The 16,058-nt window shown below is 43.1% G+C and overlaps 1 protein-coding gene across 1 annotated transcript; it reads right to left on the reverse strand.

Moving 5' to 3' along the window:
• Positions 1-593: 593 nt before the first annotated feature.
• Positions 594-12,892, reverse strand: wnt16 (wingless-type MMTV integration site family, member 16). The gene is made up of 4 exons (XM_072485220.1): positions 12,640-12,892; positions 12,301-12,527; positions 6,411-6,706; positions 594-4,445 (listed from the first exon to the last, which is right to left on the reverse strand). Exons 1-4 carry the CDS (start codon positions 12,726-12,728, stop codon positions 3,981-3,983), a joined length of 1,077 nt encoding a protein of 358 aa, XP_072341321.1. The 5' UTR covers positions 12,729-12,892; the 3' UTR covers positions 594-3,980.
• Positions 12,893-16,058: the final 3,166 nt, after the last annotated feature.

Consider the following 16,058-nt stretch of genomic DNA (forward strand, 5'->3'; position numbering starts at 1 on the left):
TTTCTCTGGTTGGAGCAGATTACGTTTGTGTTGAGGGAGTCAGAGGAGGGCTTCAACCTGCGGGGGAGCTGTTTGATGCTATTTGAGGAGTTATTCATTGCGGCGGGGGAGGGCAAAAGAGGGGAGGGGACAAAAGGGGAAAACTTATACAAACTCGATTGTGATTTGATGGGACTGCGTATTTTTAAAAAAGCTTTAAAAATAAAAAAAAGTGCCTGCTGGTTTTTAGCCTTTCTACTCCCAGATTTTAGCTTAAATTCTAACTGTTTTATGTTTTAATTAGCAGACTTCAATCTGAACTTTTCCAAGAGGTTTTTGGAAGTTTGGCTATACCACGTCATATACACATGTACTATAAATTAATATTTAGTGGAGAACAGGCCGACGTTCGGTCAACTAGCCAAAGTGAGTCATCCTCCAACTTATATGACTGTGAAGCTTCCAAACTTTACTCATCGCCTCTGTAATGGTGAATTCTGGGTCATTGGGAGCTACTTTGCAGCTCAGCATTGGAATGCAAATAGCTGTCACAAAAGTGTTTTTACTTTTACTGTCATATTAGAACCTAGAACACAAGGCAAGATCAAAATATAAACTTTTTAGTAAGCAAACACATTTAATGTGATTTACATGAAGTCATCTTTTCACTAAACACAAGGCACAGGTTTTTCAGAAAGTAATTGAGTGGTAATCAAATTGTGTTCTGCAGTAATGTAATTTTTCACTCTGGATTCCTATTGTCAGCTGTAAATGTAATCAATTATAATATCTTCAGAAAGTACTTCCATATGCATCAATTTAATCAGGTTCTAGAAATTGAATCGGGGACTGTGAAGAATCTTCTCCAGATGAGGCATGTATTGAGTAAAGATGGTGGCCCAAATCGGAAGATATTGATCTGTCATTCATTTTATGCAGTGCCCGCTACTTAGTTCTATTTGTAACTAAATATCAGGCACTGGGTATAATGGGCAGCTGAACCGATACAGCGTGATTTGGGCCTGAGGTGAAGTTCTACCTCTATTGTATATACAATAAAATTAACCTCAATGCAACAAAGATACTAGTTATTTTATTCATTTTTGCCAAAATGGAAATATGTTCACTAACTTTAGAATGGAATTATTCTCTGCTGGGAGGCAGGTATCACATGTTACTGGAAAAAAAAGAACATATTGCTTTATTAAATCTAGATTACAACAAATTGTCATTCGAAAACAAATTTGCAGCAGGAATACTAATACTGCACAACACACCTGATGGAATTGGTGTACTGGGGAAGGCAAATTGTCAAGCAGGCGGAGACATGAAAACAGCTAAAGAATAACTTGACTGATACCATAGAACATAATGTAAACTCCGTGAGTACAATTAGAAGCATTAATAAAGAAATTACTTAATTACAATGACTATTATCCATATTGAATATAACATAGGGATAGAAAGAAAACTGTGCCTCCACTTAACTCGCTTGCAATTAGTGTTCTGCAGTTCATACCCTAACAAAATATTATTTTTATCGACCTCCTCGATGGACCCCTGTATGAATGCATATCAGAGAAATTGACACTAGAGAGTTGTGGAGCAGCTTGTCTGCTCTATAATACTAGCATCAGTGGAATTCATTAAACCAACATGAAAACTATAAATATAACTAAATCAGATCTTATTTTACATGTTCAACAAGCTCAGCACAGTTCCTACCAGGGTTTAGTATTTGCTTCAATGTAAAAATCCATTGTAATAAACATCTTCCTGCATTCCAAGAGACCTATAACAGATGTTCTATTATCTCCAAAATATTTAAATAAAAATTCAGTCCAATGTTACATACCCATTTAGCTACGTGGGACATTTGTTTCCTGTTTGCTATTAATTCCCTTTACCCGTGAAAAATTGTAACGGTGGCATTGGTGTGTCATCAATTGCACTTTGGTAGTTATGAGAAAACATTTTATTTTCATTTTGACGAGATTTGACAATTCCTGGTTCAAAAGGGCAGTTAATAATACTGCTTATTGAGAGTCAGATCGACGTCCAATGAACTAAGTCATTGAAAGGTTACACTTTGCAATCAACACAAAAGATATTTATTTTGTATCCTCTTTAGGATTTGTTCAGCAATTTTACATAGAATAGATGAATTTTAAATTGCTCAGATGATTGTTCCTATTTAGTCCTGTTCAGTCAGGACAAAAGGTTGCTAGATAATATGTAAAATGACAGCATTAAGTTATCTTTAACTCTATCACAAGTGCTTAAATATTTGTAATACTGTGTTTAAAAATGTTCCTTTTTGTGCCGTTTGACAAAGATACTGAATGGGCAAGCTGCAAGGCTGAAGCAACGTGATTAAGGACGAAAAGCATTATCCATAACTATGAACCACAACCTACAATACACAGAAGCAGATAGTGCGACCTTGAGTGCAAGCATTTTTTTTTCTTATTTCCATTACCTTCTGGCATATGTACTATACAGTGTACTATAGAACTATTATACTGGAGAGCACAGACATTGTGAATATTTACAAATGTTATAAACGTGCATCATATTCAAAACTAAAAGACCAATGATTGCTAACTAAAGTTCAGTTCGAGAATTAATTCCCAGCAAGACAAAAGTCAAACAAAGTAATCAGTCGATTACTTGTTATTTTCATCTTTTACATCAAACGGCATGAAACAGGCTGAGACTTTTAACCCCCAGGTCATGATTTAACTAAAATTCCTTCTTTAAGAAAATGGACTTGTGGTATTTTTCGCCACCTTGCTATTTTTCACAAATGGCTACCCCACACAAACTAGAGTTTAAAGAGAAGTTGGGTAATATGTTACATGCAAGCCTAGTTTCAAGTGACTTTTAAAAGTTAACGCATTTCTTTCAAATTTTAAAAACTATTTTCAAAAGATATTTCCTGCAGGATATCTACACACCAGCATCAATGAAACTCTAAGACTGAAACTTCTCAGTAATCTCCAGAAAGCCAAAGGAAAAAATACGCAAGTTTGAAATGCTACCCCCTACTGCATTTCTTTATACACATTGAGCAGGTACAAGATAGTGACAATCTACATATTTTACAGGGAGATTATGACCGCCACTTTTATACATGGATCTGCATAAGTTAAACAATATTTACAGATAAGCTGTTAGTATGTTTGTCATCCAAAACTAAAGTTCTCTGTACATATATTTTCAAAAAAAAAGTATGAAATGCCATTCTTTTAGAACTCAGCATAGTAAGTTAAACTTTTACTTTGTAAGTAATATAGCTTTTGATACATAGTTGCCATGCAACTGAAATACAGTGTCGTCACTGACTATATGTCATGTTTTCATATCTGACTGAATTTGGAAGATTTTATCTTCCAGAGGTAAATACTATGCCATGGCTCTCAAACAGTGCATGCTATTTGTAATTTTTAATTATTTGTAAAATCCTAGAACAAATTTGAAGTAAAGCTATTTTATATTATCATGCTATTGACCTCCTACAAAAATACTAAGTTTTCAAATGTTCATTTTGGAATGTTATTCTATTTCATACTGTTTTAACGCTTTCCTGTTATGACATTGTTACCATATATGATTTCAGTATTATTGCTGTTCCTCTGAGTTTTCCCTGTTGCTCTTTCTCTATTTGTTGAGGTGCTTTATAACATTCTGTAGTTTGAGGAACCACCTAAAATTATTTTGAGAGTGGTTATGGTCTTTCTGAACAAAATGGCTCTCCGGCCTTCAATATTTGGTTCGTTGATAAACATCGTAGCACATTGGACATAATTTCTTTTGAACTGAATGTCCCATTAGGCATATTTGGTTTTCTTTGCAATTATGCTTGATCAGAGCTGTAATGTGTCAACTGCTCATTAAAGATCACTTTGACTCGAATAATATATTCCTTTAGCCCAACGCCTCTCTGAACTACCCTGGTTCTGTGTCTGTTCAGGTTTGCACTCTTTGTCGATGTCTTGCAGCTACTTGCAGGTGTGCACATCAGTCATGGTCTCGCATCTCCGACAGCGCACGTAGCAGCACCAAACAAACTTGCAGTCGCACCGCTCCACGTGACGGACTACATGCGTGTTATATCCCCGGCCACAGCACAGCAAGTTGCAACCATCGGCCGTTGGTGAGGTGCGGTTGCATTGCCTCCCGCGGGTCCCGTGGATCCCCATCTTTTCATCCTCCACACAATAATTAGGTGACTTTTTAATATGCACCAGGTCCTCTCTGTTCACAGGCACTTTCCGCTGCACCTTGTCTTTGCGACGCACCTTTCTCTTTGACCTGTCCAGGATCTGGACGCTGTGCTCGTATTTCTCTTTTAGGAAATGGCCAATTTTGTCAAAGGAAGACATGGTCTTCCAGCAAGTCTTCACAGCACACGAGCCAGACACTCCATGGCAACGGCAGTTCACAGACATCAGTTTGGCCACGGCCTATCGGAGTCAACAAAAAGATGCTTCAGCACTTTTCAAATCTTTCAAAAATTGCTCAAGAACGAAGTTAATTAAAACAACCAGAAACGTTCAGTCATTTTCAGAACTTTAAGTTTGTGGTTACACGGCAGTTACTGATCTCTAAACACAGGAGTCATTGGAGTTCTACTGTTAACTGTGCCTCACTGTCCTGTCACAAAATAACTTTTCTTGTGTGATCTTTGACATGTGCTTATAGGTTCCGTCTCGGAATTGTTACTTTTAGAACATGGGGGGGGGGGGCGGCGGCGGCAGCGCAGCCTCTGTTGTCGGACATTCAAAAGTGATTTAATAAAATCGTAAAATGTGGCATTGCACTTAGCTGGGATTATAATGTACCAAACGCAAACTCAAAAAGTGTTGTGAAATTGACTTCTCAATGCTGCCCTCAGTTTAGGGGCATTCACATTCAAATTTATTGCAGATGAATGCCTTTTCGCCTTACATCAACTCAAAATTTGTGGAGTGTAAATCAGGCCTCAAGACAGGAAATTACTCTAAACCATCAGGAAAATGTCACTCCTTTTGGCACCATTACCAAGTTGGAACTTGAAAGTGGATTACAGTCAAATTTACATTTTAACTGCAGAATTAATGATAAGTAAAAATGCTTTGTACATTATAATTACAGAGTGAATAATGTGCTCTAGAGTCAGAGCAGGACCTACACCCCAGTTAGACTGGCATTGGAGCTCTCGTACTGTTTTAGGTTAGTGGAAAAGTGCCACCAAACATACCCTGAACAGGACTGTCCAGAATACCTTCGTACAATCGTTGATTACATTGTAGAACCATTGACAGAGGAATGGATTGTTGATATAATTAAAGAATTGTAAAATTCATCAATGCACGTATTCTCTTTTTTTTCTGGAACATAATCGATGCACATATTTCTCAATGTGCTACTTAATAAGATAAATTTCCCAGGAGGAGATTGAATTCTTATTAGCTTTTCATGATGAGAAGCAACAAATACAAATGATCTCAACACATTCAGTCTGCCAGTTTTCTGTTACGTCACTTCATTATTTACAATACAACTTTTAGATATCTCTATGGATCCAGTTTTCACATAATCCAAGTTGTGAATACTCTCTGAACGATGCCTGCAGCATTCATGCATTATAAATAAAGCGAACAGACGGACTCGGATGCCTGTTAAATCCATTCAAATTTGGATTGAGCCTCGGGTTTAGTGGTGAATGGTTTCAGCCTCATTCAGGACAGCCCCAGTGAGTGGAAGTTGGGTTAACAGCCAGTGAGTGGACTGCTGAAGCCTGGAGGAGTGGCCACTTGATGAGTGATTGGTTCAGTTAGAGAGCCAGCAGGGTTGGACTCCTAGCCAGGACAGCAAGCTGAGACAGGTACACATGTTAACTTGTATCCCAGTGGTTAGCACTGCTGATTCACAGCTCCAGGGACCCTGGTTCAATTCCAGCCTTGGGGACTGTGTGGAGTTTGCACGTTCTCCCCATGTCTGTGTGGGTTTTCTCCGGGTGCTCCGGTTTCCTCCCACAGTCCAAAGATATGCAGGTTAGGTGGACGTACGGGGATAGAGCGGGGGATTAGGCCTGGGTAGGGTGCTCTTTCAGAGGGTTGATGCAGACTCGATGGGCTGAATGGCCTCCTTCTGCACTTAGCGATTCTATGATCTGATGAGTGTGGGATCTTCCTGTTCTTACATATCCCTCGAAAGTGACTTGAGAATCTCACGTGAGACTAACTAGAAGTTAGGGGTCATCTGGGGGTGGGGTGGGGGCCAGCGTTTGTACAATTACCACGAGGTACCAAGGGGTTAGAATACGTGGAGGACAGCATCCTTCATCAGATAATAATGTTGCTTTTATTGATAGATGGGGGGAGGCTGCTGCATATTTTTCACTGGCGCAGATTGAATTTGGCGAGCCCGACTTTCTCCTCCCTTACCTGGCGGCCAGCCTCATGGTTGTGCAGGATCATAGTTTCCCGGGCTTCCTTCTCTGCCCCCACCTCACCGGCCGGGCCTTTCTCGGGCGACTGGATGAATTTCCTGCTGAACACCGTGCCGTACTGGATGTCGTCCGAGCAGCCGCCCCAGTGCCAGCCCTCGTCGGCCGAGCCGCCGCTCTGCAGGCTCACATCGCACGAGCACTCGGTCAGGTTCCCGGCGCTGCAGGCGCGGGTGAGTGAGTGGACGAGGCCGGCTGCCATCACTGCCTGAATGAAGGCGCTCTCCTTCGTGCCTGAGAGGGAGAGAGAGAGAGAGGTGACATAGTGGTATTGGAAATCTGCCTGTGGTTGACTCTTAGATGCCCTCTGAAATGCCCGAGCCAGCCTCTCACTTGAACTCAAACATTACAAAAACAAAAAGAATTAAACTGGACGGACCACCCGGCATCGACCTAGGCACTGGAAACGACAACAAACCCAGCCCTGTCGATGCTGCAAAGTCCTCCTTACTAACATCTGGAGGCTTGTGCCAAAGTTGGGATAGCTGCCTCACAGATTGATCAAGTAACAGCCTGACATAGTCAGCACGGTAGCATGGTAGCATTGTGGATAGCACAATTGCTTCACAGCTCCAGGGTCCCAGGTTTGATTCCCGGCTTGGGTCACTGTCTGTGCGGAGTCTGCGCATCCTCTCCGTGTGTGCGTGGGTTTCCTCCGGGTGCTCCGGTTTCCTCCCACAGTCCAAAGATGTGCAGGTTAGGTGGATTGGCCATGATAAATTGCCCTTAGTGTTGGGTGGGGTTACTGGGTTATGGGGATAGGGTGGAGGTGTTGACCTTGGGTAGGGTGCTCTTTCCAAAAGCCGGTGCAGACTCAATGGGCCGAATGGCCTCCTTCTACACTGTAAATTCTATGATAATCTATGATAGTCACACTCACAGAATCATGCCTTACAGACAATGTCCCAGACACCACGATCACCATTCCTGGATATGTCACCGGCAGGACAGACCAAGCAGAGGTGGCGGCACAGTGGTATGCAGTCGGGAGGGAGTTGCCCTGGCTGTCCTCAACATCGACTCTGGATCCCATGCAAGCCTCATGGCTTCAGCTTAAACATGGGCAAGGAACCCCCCTGCTGATTACCATGTACCGTCCACCATCAGCTGATGAATCAGTATTCGCCATGTTGGACACCACTTGGAGGAAGGGCCGAGGGTGGCAAGGGCGTATAATATGCTTAGGTTGGGGAATTCAATGTCCATCACCTAGAGTGGCTCGGCAGTACCACCACAGATCAAGCTGGCTGGGTCCTAAAGGACATAGCTGCTGGACTGGGATTGCAACAGGTGGTGAGGGAACCAACAAGAGGGAAAACATACTTGACCTCATCCTCACCAATCTGCCCGCTGTAGATGCCTCTGTCCATGACAGTATCGGTAGAAGTGACCACTGCACAGTCCTTGTGGAGACAAAGTACCGTCTTCACATTGAGAATACCCTCCGTTGTGTTGTGTGTCACTACCACCGTGCTAAATGGGATAGATTTCGAGCAGATCTAGCAACTCAAGACTGCGCATCCATGAGATGCTGTGGGCCATCAGCAGCAGCAGCAGAATTGTACTCTCATTGTAACCTCATTGTCCAACATATCCCCCATTCTACCATTACCACAAAGTCAGGGGATCAACCCTGGTTCAATGAAGAGTGCAGGAGAGCATGCCAGGAGCAACATCAGGCATACCGGAAAACGAGGTGTCGACATGGTGAAGCTACAACACAGGACTACTTTTGTGCCGAGCAGCAAATAATAGACAGAGCTAAGCGAATCCACAAAGAATACATCAGATCTAAGCTCTGCAGTCCTGCCACATCCAGCTGTGAATGGTGACAGACAATTAAACAACTCACTGGGGGTGGAAGCTCCACAAATATCGCCATGCTCAATGATGGAGAAGCCCAGCACATCTGTGCAAAAGACAAGGCTGAAACATTCGCAATGATCTTCAGCCAGAACTGCCGTGTGAATGATCGATTGCGGTCTCCTCTGTAGGTCCCCAGCATTGTAGATGTCAGTTTTCAGCCAATGCGATTCACTGCATGTGATATCAAAAAATGGCTGAAGGCACTGGATACTACAAAGGCTACGGGCCCTGATAATATCCCGGAAATAATACTGAAGACTTGTGCTCCAGAACTTGTTGCCCGCCTAGCCAAGCTGTTCCAGTACAGCTACAACACTGGGATCTACCCGACAATGTGGGAAATTGCCAGGTGTGTCCTGCACACAAGAAACAGGACAAATTCAACCGAGCCAATTACTGCCCGACTCTTCATCATCAGCAAACATAGAAAATAGGTGCAGGAGTAGGCCATTCGGCCCTTCGAGCCTGCACCACCATTCAATATGATTATGGCTGATCATGCAAATTCAGTATCGTACTCCTACTTTCTCTCCACACTCCTTGATCCCTTTAGCCGCAAGGGCCACGTCCAGCTCCCTCTTGAGTATATGCAACAAACTGGCCCCAACTGCTTTCTACGGTGAAGAATTCCACAAATTCATAACTGTCTGAGAGAAGAGGTTCTTCCTCCTCTCAGTTCTGAATGGCTTGTTCCTTATTCTTAGGCTGTGACCCCTAGTTCTGGATGTCCCCAACTTTCTTCCCGCATCTAGCCTGTCCAATCCCATCAGGAATTTATATGTTCCTATGAGATCCCCTCTCACTCGTCCAAACTCCAGTGAGTACAAGCCCAGTGGGTGACACGGTAGCACAGTTGGTAAGCACTGTTGCTTCATTAGTTCCACAGATCCTGTATCTCCCTCCCTAACAGAACAGTGGGTGTACCTGCACCTCAGGGACTGCAGCGGTTCAAGAAGGCAGCTGACCACCACCTTAAGAAGGGCAATTGGGGATGGGCAATGAATGCTTGGGTCACTGTCTGTGTGGAGTCTGCCTGCATGGGTTTCCTCCGGGTGCTCCAGTTTCCTCCCACAAGTCTCAAAAGATGTGCTTGTTATGTGAATTGGACATTCTGAATTCTTCCCCTGTGTAAAGGCACCGGAATGTGGCGACTCAGGGCTTTTCACAGTAACTTAATTGCAGTATTAATGTAAGCCTACTTGTGACAATAAAGATTATTATTATTATTAGTTGGTCCAATCTTTCTTCATATGTCAGTCCTGCCACCTCGGGAAGTGATGGAAGGAGTCATCAACAGTGCTATCAAGCGGCACTTACTCAGCATAAACCTGCTCATGGATGCTCAGTTTGGGTTTTGCCTCTATCACTCAGCTCCTGACCTCAATACATCCTTGGTTCAAGCATGATCAAAAGATCTGAGTACCAGAGGTGAGGTGAGTGACTACCCTTGACATTAAGGCAGCATTTGACTGAGTGTGACATTAAGGCGTGCTAACTAAACTGCAGTTAACGGGAATCAGGGGGAAAACTCTCCGCTGGTTGGAGTCATACCTGGCACAAAGGAAGATGGTTGTGGTAGTTGGAGGTCAATTATCTCAGCTCCAGGACATCACTGCAGGTGTTCCTCAGGATAGTGTCCACGGCCCAGCCATGCTTCATCAATGTCCTCCCTTCCATCATAAGGTCAGAAGTGGGGTTGTTTGCGGATGACTGCACAATGTTCAGCACCATTCATTGCTCCTCAGATAATGAAGCAGTCCATGTCCAAATGCAGCAAGGACTGGACAATATCCAGGTTTGGGCTGACAAGTAGCAAGTTACATTTGCACCACAGGTGCCAGGCAATGACCATCTCCTACAAGACCGGATCTAACCATCGCCCCTTTACATTTAATGGCATTACCATTGATCAGAAACTGAACAATTTTTTTTTCAACTGGACTGGCCATATTAATACTGTATCTACCAGGGCAGGTCAAAGGCTAAGATTCCTATGATGAGTAACTCATCTCCTGCCCCCCTCCCCAGCCTGTCCACCATCTACAAGGCTACAAGGCACAAGTCAGGACTGTAATGGAATACTCTCCACTTGCCTGGATGAGTGCAGCTCCAACAACATTCACAAAGCTTGACACCATCCAGAACAAAGCAGCCCGCTTGATTGCTCCCCCTTCCACAAACACTCAAACCCGCCACCACCGATGAACAGTGACACCTGTGCATACCATCTACAAGACGCACTGCAATAACTCGCCAAGGTTCCTTAGGCAGCACCTTCCATCTAGAAGGACAAGAGCAGCAGATACCTGGGAACCCCACCACCTGGAGGTTCCTCTGGAAGTCACTCACCGCCCTGACGTTGAAATTTATCGCGGTTCCTTCCCTGTAGCTGGAGTTAAAATCCTGGAACTCCCTCCGTAATAGCACAGTGGATGTAGCTACCTCAGGGACTGCAGCGGTTCAAGAAGGCAGCTCACCACCACCTTCTGAAGGGCAACTAGGGATGGGCAATAAATGCTGGCCTAACCAGCGACGCCCAAATGAATAAGAGAAAGGTCATCAACCTCTCCAAGAGCAAAGAGGGAGAGGTGACCGACTGCTCCAATAGCAAACCAAAACTTAGCACCGAATCTGCAATGGGACCGAATTATAATGGGCCCTAATAACATGCGGTCGACCTGACCGGAGTCGAATTCTGAAGCAAGTGGCGTGAGCAGGTTGCCCAGCGAGCAGCAGGGTGAGTGAGGCGGTGACTCTTATTCCAGCACACGTGTTGGGTGAGTAGGTTAGCGTGTTTTCCTGAATGAATATTTAACAAATGATAAATGATTGTGGGTTTGTTTTCTGGATCGGGCTGACATTGTGAAAGGTTTACGAGGGGGGGAGCAGAGGAAAGGGGAGGGGTGGCGGCAGCTACTGAAGCCTCTCCACTCGCCTGCAGATCCCCATTTCCCTCTCTCGCTGCAATATGCTCGGCTGACTTCCTGCACAAGCCGCGCACACAATGCTGCGGAATTGATAGGGATCAAACACTTTGGACTTGAATTCATTATTGCCTTTCCCCAGCTGCGGGCTGTGGACTGAACCGCAGCCTCTGCTGAGATTGTGAGCGATAAGGACGAGAGACCTTGGGTAAAAAGCAGCTTCAGCAAACCTCACCTCCCTGTTATCCATCCGAGCAATTCTTATTCGTTGTTCAATTTGTTACACCATTTGTATAAAATACAATTAGGATACTTTGAGACAGATGTAGAGAGTGTTATTAAAATGAAGGTAATTTACATGTAGTGTGCTTCAGAAAGTAAATTTTAATTTGGCAATGGTATCCTGGGGTGGGAGATAAGTAAAAGATCTTGAATTTATGTTGAACATGTGAATGACCTGTGAACATGTAGATTTGGGCTGAGAGCTGTACACATTGCGTTCTGACTGAAATACTGCTTTTTTTTCCATCTGCAATGTCCTTGAGCTGTTTCCTGCTTCTTCCTGACGGGTTGTCCTCTCCCCCCTCCATGTTCTGAAACGTTTAGCATCAGAATTCGGACACTTGATCGGGGTTAAACCGTATGTTGGTTGAGAAAGTTAACAGAAAGCACATGGGGACATTCTGATAAAGCCACATAACGGCCGGCACACACACACCAGCCTATCGCAGCTACTCACGGCACAGAATTGCCGATTTGATGTTACCCTGAGAATATGGTAAAATACCATTACGACCCAGTTTTAATTTTAAAACCCCAATGGTAATGCTTAGCAATGCTGTATTCTATATTACAACGGAGGCACGGGATGTGGAATCGACCAATGGAAATTGCAATTGTTGCTTTTGTACAATTGGTCATATTACAGTTTGTTCTGCGCGATTTACGCTTGCACTTAATTATCAGAACCACATATGAAACACTGATTTCTAATCCAGGTGTTAAATGCAAAGTGTACATTTCTACATTTTCACTCACCACTGGTCAGCGCGTAGCCAAACACAGAGTAGTCATTGGTAATGGAGCAATTCCACCTCTCGTGTTTAAACTGATTCTGGCATTCGTAGATACCAATGCGCGCCCCTTCTTTAATGGTCGGCAACAGGTTGGGTTTCCTTTTACAGAGATCTTTCTGCTTGTTTGAAAGTGGCAAGTTGAGGCAGCCCATCCTGTCGGTAGCTCCACTGGCTGTAGATCCCAACCACCTGATAGACAAGACAGGCACATCACTAACATAAACGGTGCATCTCTCTCTCTCTCTCACACACACACACTCACACTGAATCCGACTCTGTTCAATGGTTAAGGTTTACTTACATCCAATTTCCTTGACAGTGGCAGGGAAAGAGTGTTAGTGCCAGTAAGGCGCAACAACGAAATAGTCCAAAAATAGTCCCTGTCTCCATGACGGAATCATTTAACAACTTGAGTCACGCCAAGGTGTCACGGTGGTTAATGCAATTGAAAATCGGGCCGGATTGTTGCAAATGCAAGGGGATTATCCTTCAGAATGGCCACACTGCCCTTGCTGTAATCCTGGGAGGTTTGACAAACCAGGATTCTGGAGAGTGTGAAATAGATTCAGAGCAACAAATTCACACCGAGAGATCAGAAACGTTTGGGGCAAGGAAGGACCAATTCGATTGGGCGATGGATGTTGCCTCTGTCTGCCAATCCCCGCGTTCCCGCCCCCGCCTGGCCTTTTCATTGGGCAAACGCAAAGCTAAAATGAAACAGACCCAGGTGGCGATTGGTGGGCTGCCCCGTGACACCATTGCCCTTGGCAAGTGGAGATTGCACCTCGCGTCCCCCGCTCACCTCGACCCACGAGGGAGCTTCGATACTGAGGCGGGCGTCAATGAGATGTTTGATAGATTGCCTCAAGTTCAATTCCAGCTGAAATGATGGTTGGTGTTCTTAACTTCTGAACTGGAATGCAGACTGGTTTCGGCACCATACACTTTCCCTGCCAGATATCCACTACCGGAAGCCACTCCTGTGTCCACCTCGACAATTATTTCAGAGAATAAGAAGAATCTTCAGCCAACTCACCCTATATAATTCCAGCTTGACAGGGTGGAATGTACCCCGGACTGTAACGCAGTGCCATCCAAAAGCCTATCGAAATGATATGTGTAATAGTTAATGCAGAACAATTCCCCTGAAGCCTTGTACCATTTCGAGATGGAAACGACAATGCTTATGCAGAAAATGCTTTGGGAAATTCTTCCACTCCCACGAAATTGTACAGCACTAACGGACAAGGCACAAGGGAGTGGTTTTCTAAACGTCAAACTGGCTGGGTTGGTGGAAACCTCTAACCCCGTGAGCAGGGGGTGAGATTGCAGTTGTTATAGTTGTGTACACTCAATCAAATTTGCAGCTTTTATTGGAAACATATTTTGTAAATGTTGAGATAAGATACATCCCAAGGCAATATATAGAAAGTTTAATTAATGCATGTGGTTAATTGCATATGGTTTGCAAAATGTGGAACTTTTCTGCAACGCACCTTATTCCATTTTATCCAGGGTTTTGCCCGGAAAACCGACTTCAATATTCTTACTTCAAGGACGGGACGGGACGAAATTGTATTTGCTATAGTTACGAGAAGATCCGTTTTACTAATTGTTTCGGGGTCGTAGTTTGATCAACGCTAACAATAAAAGTCGGTGCTTGCTAAAGTGACTCCGAATTAACATTTGAATGTCAAATCTGATAATGTGGTATTAAACTGGTCAAGTTGGATTGAACTCTGTTCGTTGCTAACAAGTGCCTACGGTACCTCATTTCCAATGCACATTATACTCGTTGACTTCAGTTTGGAGAACCTTTGCAACAGTTGAGCAAACCGAACGTTTGCAAAGCCGATGGATTTGAAATGATACACGTTCCCGATTTGTTCGCTCGGCAACTGGAATATCAATAGTTAACCCTTCAATCCTCACCTCGCACCACTTTCTGACTCAGATCCATAGACACGTTAGACCAGACCGTCTTCGTACATTTAAACAATGGGTAGTTCCCGGCTTGATTTAAAAAGCATTGTTCTGCAGTTGCTGGGAAACGGAGTTTGTACTCAATATTCGTACGAACAATTTACCATTTTTAACCCAAGCCCCTCTTTCGGTGAAGTTTGTCGTTTATCTATTTTCCGTCATGTGTCGGGTGGTTTCAGTGTGATCCCGATTTCTTGACCAATGTCTCCACAACACAACGTCTAACTAATCGCCCTCTAAAACAAAGGGATGTACCTCAGGCAGCATTGGCCATCCTGCCGAAGTGATTCCGTACGAGAGAGAGTTCTATTGGTGATTGCTAAATAAATGTGTATTACTTACCCATACCGTTTCTTAATGTTCCCAATTTGGGTAAAACGGATTTGTTATTCATTTTGAAATTGATTCTGAAATTGCCTAACGCGGAATCAACACATTGGACACTTGTGTTCATTTCCATTTAGTTAGGATAGATAGGAAAGCAGCAATATGGCTCGGTGCAAGCGCCCACATACTGCAGTTGGTTGATGTTGTCCTATGAAAGCCTCGGTGAACAGGCAGTCTCCAAGAGGTGAAAAGACTGCATGCATTTATCACACTTCCAGAATTCTGTTTTCTATTTTTTTTAACTTATAGGTACATGTTTAGTACATCACACCCATGGTTAAAGCAGACACATTGATCATACAGTCTTCAAGTAGCAGTAAATTTGCTTCGTCTACATTTCCAAATTCAATGAATCATCAATCTGTCTCAACAACCCGACAGGACACACAAGTGGAGTAAGACACTCGGTTATTTCAAGTGAAGACTTAAAGTGTGTTTCATCTATAGTCTATAATTAGAGGACAATGTCAGAATTGGGGGTGGGATAAAGGGGACAGAGTGGACAGTAGTATTTGAAAACGAGAGTAAAGCCTGAATGTTTTTAGGTAACCACTTCTAATATATTCATTTGTGATATTGTATGTGTCATTGAACGTCCAGTTACATTTTAATATAGTTTATTGTAGATTTTCACAGTAACTTCATTGCAGTGTTACTGTAAGCCTACTTGTGACACTAATAAAGATTATTATTATTAGATCCGGATTCCAACGGTAAACATTAGCGATATAATTTCACCAGAATACGTCACTAAAGGAGCCGATTTTATTATTTTTTAAAAACTATAATCGAAAAGGAGAGTCTGAGCTCTCAATAATGATCCCATTTTCTTTCTCCCTAGGCAAACGTTGCAATATATCAATTACACATTTTGCTAAAGTAGTGACTCGAAGTGAAAAGACTGCATGCATTTATCACACTTCCAGAATTCTGTTTTCTATTTTTTTTTAACATATAGGTATATGTTTAGTACATCACACCCATGGTTAAAGCAGACACATTGATCATACAGCTAGGAGAACCATCAAACATTCTTCATCGTCAGTGTAGTTTTATTGTTTTGTTGCACCCGCAGTTTAAATGATTCAAACGATGCAGACTTGATCTCCAGAGTATTTTGTAAATCTTTACCATTTCGGACGAACTAATATCTAAAACTAGAGAGGTTTACATTCTCCTAAATAGCACCTGAAACACAAACTTCAATTAGCGCAAGTTAACTTCTGTTGTAGTTAAACTGAGCCCAATTTATTGTTTTCTCTCTTTCTTTTCTAATAAATTTGATTGTTGGTGCTGAAGACCAATGAATAATGTAGCATTTAGGAGTGACATTCCTGCAGTCCTATATCC

Source organism: Scyliorhinus torazame, chromosome 19 (genome assembly GCF_047496885.1).
Source record: "Scyliorhinus torazame isolate Kashiwa2021f chromosome 19, sScyTor2.1, whole genome shotgun sequence".
Lineage (NCBI taxonomy): Eukaryota > Metazoa > Chordata > Chondrichthyes > Carcharhiniformes > Scyliorhinidae > Scyliorhinus > Scyliorhinus torazame.

Bases quoted from the DNA above. Each gene is read 5' to 3' on its own strand.
- wnt16 (XM_072485220.1), bottom strand. From the start codon at position 12,728: ATGGAGACAGGGACTATTTTTGGACTATTTCGTTGTTGCGCCTTACTG. The intron at 12,528-12,639 runs GTAAGTAAACCT...CTTGTCTATCAG, and splicing joins CACTGTCAAGGAAATTGGAT to GTGGTTGGGATCTACAGCCA. The intron at 6,707-12,300 runs GTGAGTGAAAAT...TCTCCCTCTCAG, and splicing joins TGGCTACGCGCTGACCAGTG to GCACGAAGGAGAGCGCCTTC.